The 15491-nt window shown below is 44.7% G+C and overlaps 1 protein-coding gene across 5 annotated transcripts in view; it reads left to right on the top strand.

Moving 5' to 3' along the window:
- The window catches only part of LOC137518226 (uncharacterized), a 114958-nt gene extending 99717 nt beyond the window's left edge, over positions 1-15241 (top strand). For 4 of the 5 annotated variants that reach the window (XM_068235779.1, XM_068235777.1, XM_068235775.1 and 1 more), the window contains one exon: positions 14877-15241. Coding sequence is in view for 1 of the 5 variants with exons in the window: in XM_068235778.1 (XP_068091879.1) it covers positions 13512-14240 (729 nt within the window). In the remaining 4 variants the exon portion in view is untranslated. Of the gene's footprint in view, positions 1-13293; positions 14826-14876 lie in introns of those variants that run through there. The other variant, XM_068235778.1, reaches the window with a different exon arrangement.
- The last annotated feature ends 250 nt before the right edge of the window (positions 15242-15491 follow it).

Below are 15491 nucleotides of genomic sequence, written 5' to 3'. Positions count from 1 at the left end.
TCAAGCATCTATGACTTTTCTGACCCCCTGTCATGTTTCATGAGGGGCTAGAATTCCAGGATAGTATAAATACCCCCCAAATGACCCCATTTTGGAAAGAAGACATCCCAAAGTATTCACTGAGAGGCATAGTGAGTTCATAGAAGATATTATTTTTTGTCACAAGTAAGCGGAAAATGACACTTTGTGACAAAAGAAAAAAAAATGTTTCCATTTCTTCTAACTTGCGCCATAAAAAATGAAATCTGCCACGGACTCACCATGCCCCTCTCTGAATACCTTGAAGGGTCTACTTTCCAAAATGGGGTCATTTGTGGGGTGTGTTTACTGTCCTGACATTTTGGGGGGTGCTAAATTGTAAGCACCCCTGTAAAGCCTAAAGGTGCTCATTGGACTTTGGACCCCTTAGCGCAGTTAGGCTGCAAAAAAGTGCCACACATGTGGTATTGCCGTACTCAGGAGAAGTAGTATAATGTGTTTTGGGGTGTATTTTTACACATACCCATGCTGGGTGGGAGAAATATCTCTGTAAATGACAATTTGTTAATTTTTTTTACACACAATTGTCCATTTACAGAGATCTTTCTCCCACTCAGCATGGGTATGTGTAAAAATACACCCCAAAACACATTATACTACTTCTCCCGAGTACGGCGATACCACATGTGTGGCACTTTTTTGCACCCTAACTGCGCTAAAGGGCCCAAAGTCCAATGAGTACCTTTAGGATTTCACAGGTCATTTTGAGAAATTTCGTTTCAAGACTACTCCTCACGGTTTAGGGCCCCTAAAATGCCAGGGCAGTATAGGAACCCCACAAATGACCCCATTTTAGAAAGAAGACACCCCAAGGTATTCCGTTAGGAGTATGGCGAGTTCATAGAAGATTTTATTTTTTGTCACAAGTTAGTGGAAAATGACACTTTGTGAAAAAAACAATAAAAATCAATTTTCCGCTAACTTTTGACAAAAAATAAAATCTTCTATGAACTTACCATACTCCTAACGGAATACCTTGGGGTGTCTTCTTTCTAAAATGGGGTCATTTGTAGGGTTCCTATACTGCCCTGGCATTTTAGGGGCCCTAAACCGTGAGGAGTAGTCTGGAAATCAAATTCCGCAAAATGACCTGTGAAATCCTAAAGGTACTCATTGGACTTTGGGCCCTTTAGCACAGTTAGGGTGCAAAAAAGTGCCACACATGTGGTATCGCCGTACTCGGGAGAAGTAGTACAATGTGTTTTGGGGTGTATTTTTACACATACCCATGCTGGGTGGGAGAAATAACTCTGTAAATGGACAATTGTGTGTAAAAAAATCAAAAGATTGTCATTTACAGAGGTATTTCTCCCACCCAGCATGGGTATGTGTAAAAATACACCCCAAAACACATTGTACTACTTCTCCCGAGTACGGCAATACCACATGTGTGGCACTTTTTTGCACCCTAACTGCGCTAAAGGGCCCAAAGTCCAATGAGTACCTTTAGGATTTCACAGGTCATTTTGCGGAATTTGATTTCCAGACTACTCCTCACGGTTTAGGGCCCCTAAAATGCCAGGGCAGTATAGGAACCCCACAAATGACCCCATTTTAGAAAGAAGACACCCCAAGGTATTCCGTTAGGAGTATGGTAAGTTCATAGAAGATTTTATTTTTTGTCACAAGTTAGCGGAAAATTGATTTTTTATTGTTTTTTTCACAAAGTGTCATTTTCCACTAACTTTTCCCTCATAGACCCTAAAACGACATGTATAGCCTGTGGGTGTGGCGGGAAGTGGGGTCTCAGAGGCAATCAAACAATCACGGGACAATCGAAGCCGATCACGGGACAATCAAATACAATCGCAGCACAATCGAATACAAGCGCAGCACAATCAAATCTGATGCACTCGGAAGGTGATGGGGGGTGGTGGTGGGGTGGGGGTTGGTGGGAAGTGGGGTCTCAGAGGCAATCAAACAATCACGGGACAATCAAAGCTGATCACGGGACAATCAAATACAATCGCAGCACAATCGAATACAAGCGCAGCACAATCAAATCTGATGCACTCGGAAGGTGATGGGGGGTGGGGGTGGGTGGGAAGTGGGGTCTCAGAGGCAATCAAACAATCACGGGACAATCGAAGCCGATCACGGGACAATCAAATACAATCGCAGCACAATCGAATACAAGCGCAGCACAATCAAATCTGATGCACTCGGAAGGTGATGGGGGGTGGGGTGGGGGTTGGTGGGAAGTGGGGTCTCAGAGGCAATCAAACAATCACGGGACAATCGAAGCAGATCACGGGACAATCATATACAATCGCAGCACAATCGAATACAAGCGCAGCACAATCGAAAACAAGCGCAGCACAGTCAAATACAATGCACTTGGACGGTGATTAGGGGGGGGTCTGAGGGCGATTTGAGGGGGTCGGGGGTTGATCAGGAGCCCGCACGGGGCAGACTGAGTCCTGATCTGATGAGAGGCAGACACAGGGGGTTACTGATCGCAGATCAGTTAGTGATCGCTGGGGAGGACAGATGTAAACAAAGAGCAGGGGATGTAATCAGGAGGGGGGTATGAGGGCAATCGAGGGCCTGGGCAGGTGATCGGTTACCCCCGCGGGGCAGTTAGGGTCTGCTCTGATGGGTGGGGGTGCTGAGGGGTGATGGACAGGTGATAGACAGGTGATCAGAGGGGGATCAGAGGGGGATCAGGGGGTAAGGTAGCTGTATACAGATGTATACAGTATACAGGGGGTAGTCTGGGATGGGGTCTGGGGGTGATCTAAAGGTAGGGGGGGATCAGGGGTGACTAGGAGGTAGTTAGGGACCTAAACTAAGGGGCAGCGTCGCTAGTTAGTGGCAGGTGGGGGGGTGGGGGTTTTGCAAGGGTGCTAGGCAGGGGTCTGCTGGGGTGATCAGGGGGGGGTATGAGGCCTGGGGTGGGTGATCAGGGAGGCTGAGGGCAAAAACAACAGTGTGCTGAGTTACTTACGAAGTGGTTCCTCCTCGCTAGTGGTCTCTGCAACAATGAGACCACGAGGCGAGGAGGAAGCACGTATAAGGCACTTTGTTTACCTAACAAAGTGCCTTATACTATCTGATTGGTTGCTTTTACGGATTCCTCCGCTCGCCGGCTCTGCTAAGTGGCCGGCGAGCAGAGGCAAAATTCCGGGCTTCCGACTCCCGGCGGAGGATCGCGTCACGGATGACGCGATCGCTCCGCCCATGCCCCTACAAGGACCGCCGCCATTTGTCTATACGGCGGTCCTTGCGGGGTGCACTTCCCAGCCGCTATTTGTATATACGGCGGTTGGGAAGTGGTTAAGGCCGCTATCAAAGCATCCTGGGCCTCCATAACACCTGATCAGTGCCACAGGCTGATTGCCTCCATGCCACGCCGCATTTAAGCAGTCATTTCTGCAAAAGGATTCCCGATCAAGTATTGAGTGCATAACTGAACATAATTATTTAAAGGTTGACTTTTTTTGTTTTAAAAACACTTTTCTTTTATTGGTCGGATGAAATATGCAAATTTTTTGAGATAGGAATTTTGGGTTTTCATGAGCTGTATGCCAAAATCATCAGTATTAAAACAATAAAAGGCTTAAACTACTTCAGTTGTGTGTATTTGAATCTAAAATATATGAAAGTCTAATGTTTATCAGTACATTACAGAAAATAATGAACTTTATCACAATATGCTAATTTTTTGAGAAGGACCTGTATAGATTGTATACGAATCGCATAGCGGTATGCGAATTCTGCGGGGTCTACCATGCAGATTTTTTTTTGCACAGAAAAACGCTCAGATATCCGACAAGTGGAAACAGGCCCGAGGAGAGCCCCGAGGTGAGGGAGGGGGGGAACTTCCCCCCTCCCCGCCGAATGTGGCCATGGCTTTCCCCTCATGCTGCGACCCCTCCAGACCCCACAAATCGGCCCTGGGCGGGCCCCAGGGAGGGGGAGCCCGCTCTGAAATTCTGCAGGGGGGCCCGGTGGGGCCTAGTTACGCTTCTGCACAGTACTACTCAACTTGGGGAACTTGGCTGCTGTAGCAGGCCAAACGGCTGAGTGAGGAGGAAAGGCGTGAGGACCACAAGAGACATACAAGCCTACGGTGGCTGGAAGATGCCTTGGGTACCTGAAAGAAAGAACTAACTAATTTTAGCTCTGGTATCCTTTAATGTTAATCACCTTTATATAGATAAGTTGATAGTTAACTATATGAATGGTGTATTAGCAGCACGCTAAAGCAGTGAAAAGGTAAAAAAAAAGTGCAAAGTAGAAGACCACCACCAGAATCATGAAATGGCATGTTTAGAAAATTATCATTGCATGATATGTGTCTATATGTTGATTATTGTCTAAACTGACTAGTTGGTGGGCACTGGGCAGGCATACATGAAATAAAGTAAAGGCGTCTAGAAAACAGGGCGCACGGTATTGCAGATAGTAGAATATCGCTAAAATAAGCGATATTCTACTGCTGATATTTTACTATAGTTAACCTAACCATACTCTCACACAGAAGCCTCCCCTGTTGGTGCCTAACTGTAAAACTCCCCTGGTGGTATCTAACCCTGAACTCCCACTGGTGGTACCTACCTAACCCTTAGATCCCCCCATGGTGCCTATCCCCGGTGGTGCCTTCCCTTACCCCCTCTCCTACCCCCCCCCCCTCGCAGCACTATTGCTGCTAAGATGCTAATTTTGGGCACTGGGAGGTGGCCAATGAGCATCAATCATTTAGAGTTTCAGCAGACGCTCGATAGAATCACTGGCACCCACTATGCGAGCACCCGCAATTTGCATTTCAACAAACCCCTGGCACCCGTGACTCTATCGTGCACCTGCGGATGTGGAAATTTTCAATGGTCTTTCTCAATTGTTTATGTATTTTCCGCAAGCGCCCATACGCATCCTAATGGTTTAACTGTCATTGGACACGTATATCACGCTGTGGTGCGCTTCATGCGTCTATGCGTACACCATAGCGTAAGTAGATAGGACGTGATTGGGCGAGCGTGTCACGTGATGACACGCTACGCCAGCGCGTCAGCATGACGTGGCCACGTCACGCGGACAGTCAGGGCGGTAGCGGCGACGGTGTTTGTATTTAATGGGGAACTTGTCAGTACCCCGCTATCCTCTGAAGAAGCAGCAGTAGCTGCGATACATGTGAGGGACAGCGCAGCGGACGTCTACAGTGTTCTCCTCAGAAATTTTTTCCAGCCGGGTGGCATGAAATAGTAGCCGGGTGGCATGAAAAAGTAGATGGGGCGAGATGAGAGAATGCAGGGCCGGTGCTTCTGTGCGCAACTCTGCTTATAGCATAGGAGGAGGTGAGCCGATGACAGCCGGGTGTTCATCAAAACTAGCCGGGTGGAGCACCCGGCTAAAAGAGCCTGGGGAGAACACTGCGTCTATTCCTTGGGGGGCTTTCTGGTAAGATACCTTTTGCATCACTATACTATTCACGGAGGTTCTGTATCCAATTTTCTGACCCACATGTCTCTATTTGTACTATATATATCTCTTTTAACCTGACTGGGTTATTGTTATTTATTCACATACACTGGTCATGTGTGGGATCTGTGTTTTTTGGATCAGTTGATTATGTATATGTATCTATTACTGTCAGACCCCAGGTCTATTATATATACTTTGTGAGATCCATGTATCCACAATATTTATTGTATCCTATTTCCACGTCCTTATGCGCTGTACTTTGTGTTTTTAATTGTTTTTATATTGTTTCTCATTAATAAAAAGCATCAATATTTATCTTGAGATACTTGCTTATTTGATTATATGCTTTTTGCTGTATGGATGGCTTTTCTTTTTTTGATGTGCATTTTCAATGGTTACCTCTCGGCGCCCAAAACTAAAGCCACGATTTGCATCACAAATGGTAAATTAGGCACCGGCTGGCACCTGATGGAGGCCGTCCCCCTGAGCCCAAATCGCTGCGTTTATCACAGGCGCCAATGCAGCACCCTTTCTTCCATAAGGGCACCTGTGTCCTTTTTTTCCTGTTTTGACTGGGCAGTATACCCCGTGCCACATGCCTATCCTGTTGGCTGTAGCTGGGTTGGTATATTTATTTGCATATTTACATTCTAACACCTCCCATTTTAAAGTGGGGACCACTTTTGTGATGTATGATTTTTATAGTGTGGCTCTATAAATGCCCTGGACTGTCTTGGCAACTGGTCTTGGCTAGTAGTGTGCAACTGCCACAAAAAGGCTCCAGTGGTCACATGGCAGCTATTTTACCTGTTAAATATTGGAATTCATGCTAATTTTAACCACTCTGTGACTGCCTAACGCCGATCGGCAGCTGCTGAGTGGGCGTACGTTAAAAAAGGGCGCCCGGAAAAAAGGGCGCAGGGTTTTAAACGATAAGCATGAATAACAAAAAAATTGTGCTATATTTCGTTTAACCTCCCTGGCGGTAAGCCCGAGCTGAGCTTGGGCTATGCCGCGCAGGAGGATTTCTCAGGGCCTGCTGGGGCGATTCGCCCCATTCAAAGTGCTGTGCGCGCAGCCAGCACTTTGCTAGCCGCGCGCACAGCTCGATCGCCGCCGCTCTGCGGCGATCGCCCGCACGCAGCGGTAAAAGAGGGCCCCCCGCCAGAGCCCTGCGCTGCCCGGACCAATGAGTTCCGGGCAGCGCTATGGGCTGGATCGAGTGCGCATGACGTCAGGACGTCGGCTGACGTCCATGACGTCATGCCGATCGTCGCCATGGCGACAGGAGAAGCCAAACAAGGGAACGCGTTATATACGCGCTCCCCTGTTTGCTATTGATGCCGGCGACGATCGCACTAGAGGGCCACATGCGCCCTCTAGTGGTGTTTCATGTAGCTACCACTCTGGTACTCTGGTAGCTTTACATGAAACAAAAAAAAAAATTAAAAAAAACGATTTTTTTGCTCATTTGCAAAAAAAAAATTACCCGCCAAGGAGGTTAAAAATAATGTTTTATAAAGTTATAAATCAATAAATAATGTGTATGAAATCTGGAATTGTAAAAACGATAATCTTCTCTGTTTAAAACGTGAAATGTATAATAACGTTTTATAAAAGATTAATAAGAATGTTACTAAAACTATACTTAACCCTACTCTCATACAGAACCCTCCCTGTACCTACCCCTAACCCCTAGACCCCCCTGGTGGTGCCTAAACCTAAGATTCCCCTGGTGGTGCCTAAACCTAAGACCCCCCTGGTGGTGCCTAAACCTAAGACCCCCCTGGTGGTGCCTAAACCTAAGACCCCCCTGTGATAAGCATTAATAACGTTTTAAAAAAGTATTGTGCTATTTTTCGTTTAAAAATAATGTTTTAAAAAAATATTGTACTGTTTTTCGTTTAAAAATAATGTTTGAAAAATTATAAATCATTAAATAATGTGTAATCATGAGAAGCAGTTATAAAACATTAAAAGTCTCCTGGCGCCGCTTGTAAAACGTTATTTTTCTCCGGCGCCCTTTTTTCCTGTTGGGCGCCCATTAAACGATATTTATTATAGGAGTGAATGGCGGCGCCCTTTTTGTCGACCTGCCTCATGCGCCCACATTTCCTGCTTCCGCTGAGTGGCTCCCCCAGGACCCTGCGTCGAGTCCTGGGGGCGGAGATTAGCAGGGAGTGCGTGAGCATGCACGATCGTTCCCTGGCAAGTTGCGGAGCTCCCTGATCAGCCTGCCAGGCCGCGATTATGGCTGGCAGGCAGTTAGACAAAAAAAACAAAAAAACCTTTATTTACATGTACAGTGCTGCGATCTACTGCATCGCTGTACGGGGGACAGCTCTGTCACTGAGCTGTCCCCTCGAGTGGCAGGGAAACAGATCCCTCTCATAGGGAGATTGCTATTAGAGGCAATCTCTGTGATTGGATCTTGGGGGGGAGGCAAAAAAAAAATCACTTTATTTATAAAACAAAAGGGCACGAATATTAATAAAAAAAAAAAATACAAATTGCAAATTACAAATCGCAGCAGCAATCAGATGCCATCATGCCACCAACAGAAAGCTTTATTGATTGCAAGAAAATGAGCCATGAGCAATTTGTGTGCTAAGTTGTGTGGCCACACAGCGAACTGTAAGGCCTTACATCGCAAGCGCTGAGAGATTTATAGGGCTATTTTTGAAGGGCTTTTACAAGAGCTTTCTGAGCGATTTTCGATTAGAAAAGCACTTTTAAAAGCACTTTTGTGCAGTGATGATTTTTTTCACGTCAGTCAGGAAGTGAACTCTTTAACCCGGAAATTGGATAGAAAGCTCATCGCTTATATGAGAACACTCACATGAGCCACCATTGCACCAGTGCTTTTAAGGAGAAAAATCGCCATTGCTAACAAAAGAGTGAAATCACTCTTAGGGCTTAATGCATTAAACCGTGATAACTCATATCAGGTCGGTTTTCTGTGTTTCTTCGTGTTTGCGCAGGATCGCGAACTTGCGTGCAAATCATGAATTTTCACACAAAACAGCCGCGGTGTCGCACGAAAATTTGCAATTGTGTGCGAAAACTCACGATTGCGAGCGCAAATTCGTGATGGTGCGCAAACGTGAAAATGCGTGCGATAACGCCCATGACATGAGTTATCATGGTTTAGTGAATCAAGCCCTTAGTGTGAACAAACCCATAAAGCTGCTGTGTGCTGAATTGTATAAAATGGTCGGTCACTAAAGGGGTCTAAGCTGAATTGTAAGAAATGGCCCGGCCATTAGGGGGTGTAAGCCTGCGGTCCTCAAGCAGCTAAGCTCTAACAAGAATGGGGAGTGAGAGGATAAGATGAATGTTTAGGGGAATTCATATGTTCTGCTGTACGGTGGAAAATTACAGTAAATGTATATTGTCCCTGAGGTAGTAACTGAGTAAGATGCATATATGAGGTGTAACTAGTGGTGCTTGTAATGGGTAAATTATGATTACACAAAACTTCTCGTAATTTTTTCACAATTATACATTGCGTAATTGTAAACACTTTGCGTACAGCATACTACATTTGTGAATCGTAATTATGCCTGTAATGACACAAAAACGCATGACTTCACATTTAATACATAAAAATATTCGCATCTATTCACCAGTGTACTGAGCATGCGCAGCTATTCGTTTACTATTCAATGGGAAAAATGCATTCGTATGCGAAAAAAATAGTGTCCATCAGCCAGTATACTGCGCATGTGTTGCTACTACTTAAATATTTAATGCGAAAAATCGGTTTGCATGCGTAAAAACTTTCCCGTCCATGTCACACAAAGAAAATTACATGACATTCGTAAATTCCACCTACTTCTAGAGAATTTACACAAACTAAATTTAACGTAAATTCCTCTTACATGCGTAATTAAGGTTAGATTATGTTTCCATGTAAAAAAAATTTACACGTAATCTGCAAATTTCACATTGCGATTCCAAAGCTTAAAGGGAACCAGAGACGAAGCATAGGTGAAAAATGGACAAAGATGTTATACATACCTGGGGCTTCCTCCAGCTCCATAAACCTGGATCGCTCCCACGCCGACGTCCTCCGCTGCCTCTGTCTGTCGGTACTGGGTCCCGTCACTTCCGCCAGACGTGACCAGTTGTACGCATGCGCAGGGGCTCCCTCCGGCTTTGTACGCATGCGCCTGCGCAGTTTGGAGGGAGCCAAAAATACAGGACCCGGTACCGGTGGACAGAGGCAGCGGAGGACGGCGGTGTGGCAGCGATCCAGGCTTATTGAGCTGGAGTAGAGTTGGGCGAACTGTTAGCGCAACTGCAGCCGAACTGTTCGGCTGCCCAACCTGTCATGTGGCTGTGGCGCTTACTACTTCCGGGTCGCAATGACCCGGAGTAGTACATCTGCGCTGGCCCGGCGGAGCGTGTCCTAGATCGCGATCCCGTTGCCGGGCACTCTCTGCGCATGTGTGTGACGTCATGAGTGACGTCACACACATGCGCAGAGAGTGCCCGGCAACGGGAGCGCAATCTAGGACGCGCTCCGCCGGGCCAGCGCAGACATACTACTCCGGGTCATTGCGACCCGGAAGTAGTAAGAGCCACAGCCACATGATAGGTTGGGCAGCCGAACAGTTCGGCTGCAGTTGCGCTAACAGTTCGCCCAACTCTAAGCTGGAGGAAGCCCCAGGTATGTTTAAATCTATTTATTTTTTGTCTCTGGTTCTCTTTAATTGTGAATTATGATGCGTAAATACGCATAGGCATAATTTCTGCCCACCACTAGTTGTAACAAGAGTTTATACCTACTAAATTACAAAAAAAAAAAAACTGACTGTAACGTAGCTAAGAAGCTATGAGCCCCAGTGCAAGTTTTACATTGGGCCCACCCAAGCATTTTATACATACATAACAATTGATTTTGCACACCAAAAGCTGCCAAAGACAACCACAGTGTCAGAGGTACAAGAAGGGGCTGGGGAACACTTTGTTAATGATTACTACTATTTAAAGCATCTACAGAAGTGAATATTACCAGCACAAGACCAATAGAGAGCTAATACTGCAGCCCCGGTGCGGTCAAAACCTCTGAATCCCCTATTGCTATGCCACTGAAAACTGATTTAGGCCTCTTGCACACTGCAAGCGATTCCGATTCAGATTCCGCTTTTTAATCAGTTTTTACATCCGATTCCGATTTGCAGTTTGCTCCCTGCACACTGCAAATCGGAATCTGAATCGGATGTAAAAACTGATTAAAAAGCGGAATCTGAATCTGAATCACTTGCAGTGTGCAAGAGGCCTTAAGCGGACCCAAGCCAAACCTTTTTTTTAATTAAAAATATTTAGTTGCAGCACTCTGACACATACAAAGATAAATAAACACTCCTTCAAACCTATGAACATTTCAGTGCATGCTTTTCACCCTTCTCTTTATCATAACTAGGGTTACACTGGGGGCAGCCATTAGCAATTCCTCCATTGCCAGACACCACTTACTTCACCAGTTTGCCGGATTATTTGCCGGCAATATGAAAGGAAGGGAGGGGTTCCTCCAATAAATGTAAAATATTTTATATTTGTCATCATGCAGCTGAAAAAAGCTGCTATTTATTATTATAATTTAGAAAATAGATTTTATTTCTGAAATCTTGTATTTTTAATTTGGGTCCACCTTAAGGGCCAGTGCACACGAAAAACCTCTAGCACAGTGATGGCTAACCTTGGCACTCCAGCTGTGACAAAACTACAAATCCCATCATGCCTCTGCCTACCCGAGTGAGGGTGCGTTTCCACTAGTGCGGTGGGAAATCGCCGCGGATTCTCCGCGGACGAATTCGCATGCAGGAGCGAAATCGCATGCGGTTGTATGCGAATTTTACCGCGAATTCGCAAACGATTTCGCATGGATGGCGCTGTGTGCGAATTTAACCATGTCAGTGCCTGTGTGCTTTTTCATTGATTCCATGCGAAATCGTATGCGAATTCGCATGAAAATTCGCATGAAAAAACACCATGCGAATTCCCTATTAAATACATTGTATGCGAATCGCATGCATGTGTGCGGTGTCCGAATTCGGATGACTCTGCTGAGCAGATTTTTCCTGCACAAGAAAACGCTCCGTTTTCCTGACAAGTGGACACAGGCTTATTCACTTTTTTTGGTTATGCGAATTTGCATGCGGGGAACGCATGCGAATTCGCGTTAGTGGAAACGCACCCTTATGCTTAGAGCTTTCAGAGTATTGCAATGCCTCATGGGACTTGTAGTTCCACCACAGCTGGAGTGCCAAAGTTAGCCATCACTGCTCTAGGAGGTCTGCAAAACGCTAGAGGTTTTTGAAGCAGATTTTCAGACTGATTCTAGGCATGTTTAGAGAGTTTTTCTAAACATGCCTAGCATTTTTTGGAGCTTTTTTGTGTAGCAGATTACAAATATTGTTACAGTAAAGCTGTTACTGAACAGCTACTGTAAAAAAAACTCCTGGAGAACCGCTCTGATCTAGCGTTTTTCAGAGCGGTTTTCCACTTTCCTATACTTTAACATTGAGGCAGAAATGCCTCAGAAATCCGAAAAATGCTGCAGCCCCCGAGTTTGCGTTTGGGGAAAAAACAAACCGCTCTGGTGTGCACCAGCCCATTCACTTTCATCAGCCAGGTGGTTCTCCCCCTGCAAGCGTTTTAAAAAATGCTCCAGAACCGCTCTGGTGTGCACTAGCCCATAGGCTGGATGCACACATAACATAACTAGAAAGGTCACGTGTTTACGTCACGTGTGGGTTTTTTACTGCATTTTTGGTGCGTTTGAGTTAGCGCTTTTTTTTTTTTTACTGCCGATGTGTTTTTCAAGCGGTTTGTGTGTGTTTTAATGCATTTGCGTTTCGCATATACAAAGCGCATATGCGTTTTCAACGCATATAAAACGCATTGAAAACGCATGAAAAATGCATACCATTGTGTTTCCATTGACTTTCATTATGTGCATTTTTGATGCGTTTTTTAATATTATGCAACAAAACATGTATTTTTAAAAAGGCGTTGTTAGAAAATGCATATGCGTTTTTTATATGCGTTTTTTCCTGCGGCCCATAGACTTCCATTAGGAGCAAAAACACAGCATTTTTCCGCATCGCTAGTGTTTCTGCTAAGTGTGCACCTGCCATAAATCAAGATAACAGCTAATGTTTTCTAATATACATTAATTACAATTATATCCAAAATTATAATATAGTTATTAAAGGGAAGGTTCAAGCAAAATAAAAAAATGAGTTTCACTTACCTGGGGCTTCTACCAGCCCCATGCAGCCATCCTGTGCCCTCGTAGTCACTCATTGCTGCTCCGGTCCCCTGCTGGCAGCTTGCCGACATGGGAGGTCGGCGGGACGCATTGCGTACATTTTTACGCATTTCCACTAGTACAGGAACATTAACACATACATTTTTACGCGTCACTGGTTTAATGCGTAAAAATTTACGCATTGAACCAGTAACGCGTAAAATGTATGTGTTAATATTCCTGCACTAGCGGGAATGCGTAAAAATGTACGCAATGCGTCCCGTTGACCTCCCAGGTCGGCAAGCTGCCAGGGGGGGACCGGCGCAGCAGTGAATGACTACGAGGGCACAGGATGGCTGCATGGGGCTGGTAGAAGCCCCAGGTAAGTGAAACTCATTTTTTAATTTTGCTTGAACCTTCCCTTTAACAAAAGTGGATAAAAATGTTCATAATTTGTAAACAGTAGAGAAAACGTAAGGAATTAGTAGTATTTGGACATATGAGCCATCTCCCAACTGACCAGGATAAAAAAAATGCCTGCATGAGATCATCCTCATGGCTCCCAACTGACCAGGATTCAAAATATGCCTGCATGAGACCACTGGCATGAGCTCAACTGCTGAAGATGGCATGAGCTCAACTGCCGAAGATGGCAGTTGGAAGTCATTAGTCAGTTAAATGCCATTGGAAACTGCAGCAATTTGCGAGTCTCCAGCTGAATTTATATCTTAGAAGAAAAAAAAGGCTTTTGGAAGAAGAAAAACCTGACAAGAGGGCTGAATAGGACATCATGATGACTGGACCAGGCCCAAGCCATGGGCAGGGATCACCGAGGAGGAGGGGGAAGAAGAGGAGCAGAGGAGGGCCGGCTGTCAGCAGCCAGGCCACAACAGGAAAGCAGAGGGCGAAGAAAAGAAGACGGAGGGGTCCAAAGCCCTGGCTGCCAGACCTGCGGCTGACCATGGAGGACAAGATGGGTCTCCAAGGCACAGGGATGCTCCACTGCAGAGTGTTAGAGGCAGCTGTGAAACTCTTGAGACAACAGTTCCAGGATGCGACTGGTCTTCCTTGCATCAGAGCAGTGTGCTTTTCGGTCAGACCCAGAACAGTGCCCACTGTTCAGTTCCACGTGGATTGCCAACATCAGCATGGATTTGTCACCGCATGTGAAGGTACAAAGGTGGTGGTTGCAGACAGCTACAAGGCCATGGCTTTTGGAAGTATGGCCATCAGGCAGATAAAAGACAGCTACAAATACTACATGAAGAACCCAACAAAAAACATGGAGTATCTGGCGGTGGACCAACAATCAAGCACCAACAAAGACTGCGTCATCCATTGCATTGCAAATGCCTACGAGCTGCTGGCAGCAGATGGGAACCCGGAGTGTGTGTACAACAAGCAACTTATGAGACCACATCTGCTGCAGTGCTTCACCAACAGGAAGATAACTGAATTTCCCAAGGATTACAAACCAGCAGGACAACCTTCAGTGAAACCTTTTAAATGGAAGCCCTGAAGCTAGAGTGGATTCTCCATTGCATTGCTTGCCTCCCATCACCTGCAACACCAGCATCTCTGCAATGATACAGTCACCGGTCACGTAAGTAGTAGCTGACTATTCTCCTAACATGTTAATCTTTACTAACTCAGGAATGAGATGCCATGCTAGCAAATGAAAGCCACTAGCCACTTATTAATGAACTGGCTGCTTAATAATTAACCGGCAGGTGGAATTCATTTGCTAATGCCCTAATTTTTAATAGATTTTTTTTTTGGGGGGGATTCATTTTTTTTCTATACCATCAAATGTATAAATGAATAAAAATAGTTTTTAATGGCATCATCCTGGGTTAGTGATAATTTACATGTAAGAAGGATTGTCCACCCGACCCAAGCCATACCTTCTGTTCCATGCTGCAAACATCTATCCGCTCCACTCCAACATCCTAATCGCCTCTGTCTCCACGCTGAAACATCCAGCTCAGCTTAAACACCCCTCTACAAGCAGCCTAATAAACAGGCTGGGTTAGTATCTAAAAACAAAGCTTTGTGAGTATCTATAAAACAGTCTGGGTAAGTATCTAAAAAAAACCAAAGCAAGGTGAGTATCTATAAAACAGTCTGGGTAAGTATCTAAAACAACCAAAGCTAGGTGAGTATCTATAAAACAGTCTGGGTAAGTATCTAAAAAAAACCCAAAAAACTAGGTGAGTATCTATAAAACAGTCTGGGTAAGTATCTAAAAAAAACCCCAAAAAAACTAGGTGAGTATCTATAAAACAGTCTGGGTAAGTATCTAAAAAAAACCCAAAAAACTAGGTGAGTATCTATAAAACAGTCTGGGTAAGTATCTAAAAAAACAAAGCTAGGTGAGTATCTATAAAACAGTCTGGGTAAGTATCTAAAAAAAAAAAAAACTAGGTGAGTATCTATAAAACAGTCTGGGTAAGTATCTAAAAAAAACAAAGCTAGGTGAGTATCTATAAAACAGTCTGGGTAAGTATCTAAAAAAACAAAGCTAGGTGAGTATCTATAAAACAGTCTGGGTAAGTATCTAAAAAAACAAAGCTAGGTAAGTATCTATAAAACAGTCTGGGTAAGTATCTAAAAAAAAAAAAAAAACTAGGTGAGAATCTATAAAACAGTCCGGGTGAGTATCTAAAAAAAAAACAAAACTAGGTGAGTATCTATAAAATAGTCTGGGTAAGTATCTAAAAAAACAAGACTAGGTGAGTATCTATAAAACAGTCTGGGTAAGTATCTTAAA

The sequence above is a fragment of the Hyperolius riggenbachi genome, chromosome 5 (genome assembly GCF_040937935.1).
Source record: "Hyperolius riggenbachi isolate aHypRig1 chromosome 5, aHypRig1.pri, whole genome shotgun sequence".
Taxonomy (NCBI): domain Eukaryota; kingdom Metazoa; phylum Chordata; class Amphibia; order Anura; family Hyperoliidae; genus Hyperolius; species Hyperolius riggenbachi.
Note: the sequence above shows the minus strand (reverse complement) of the source record. Positions and strands in the feature narration are given on the sequence as shown.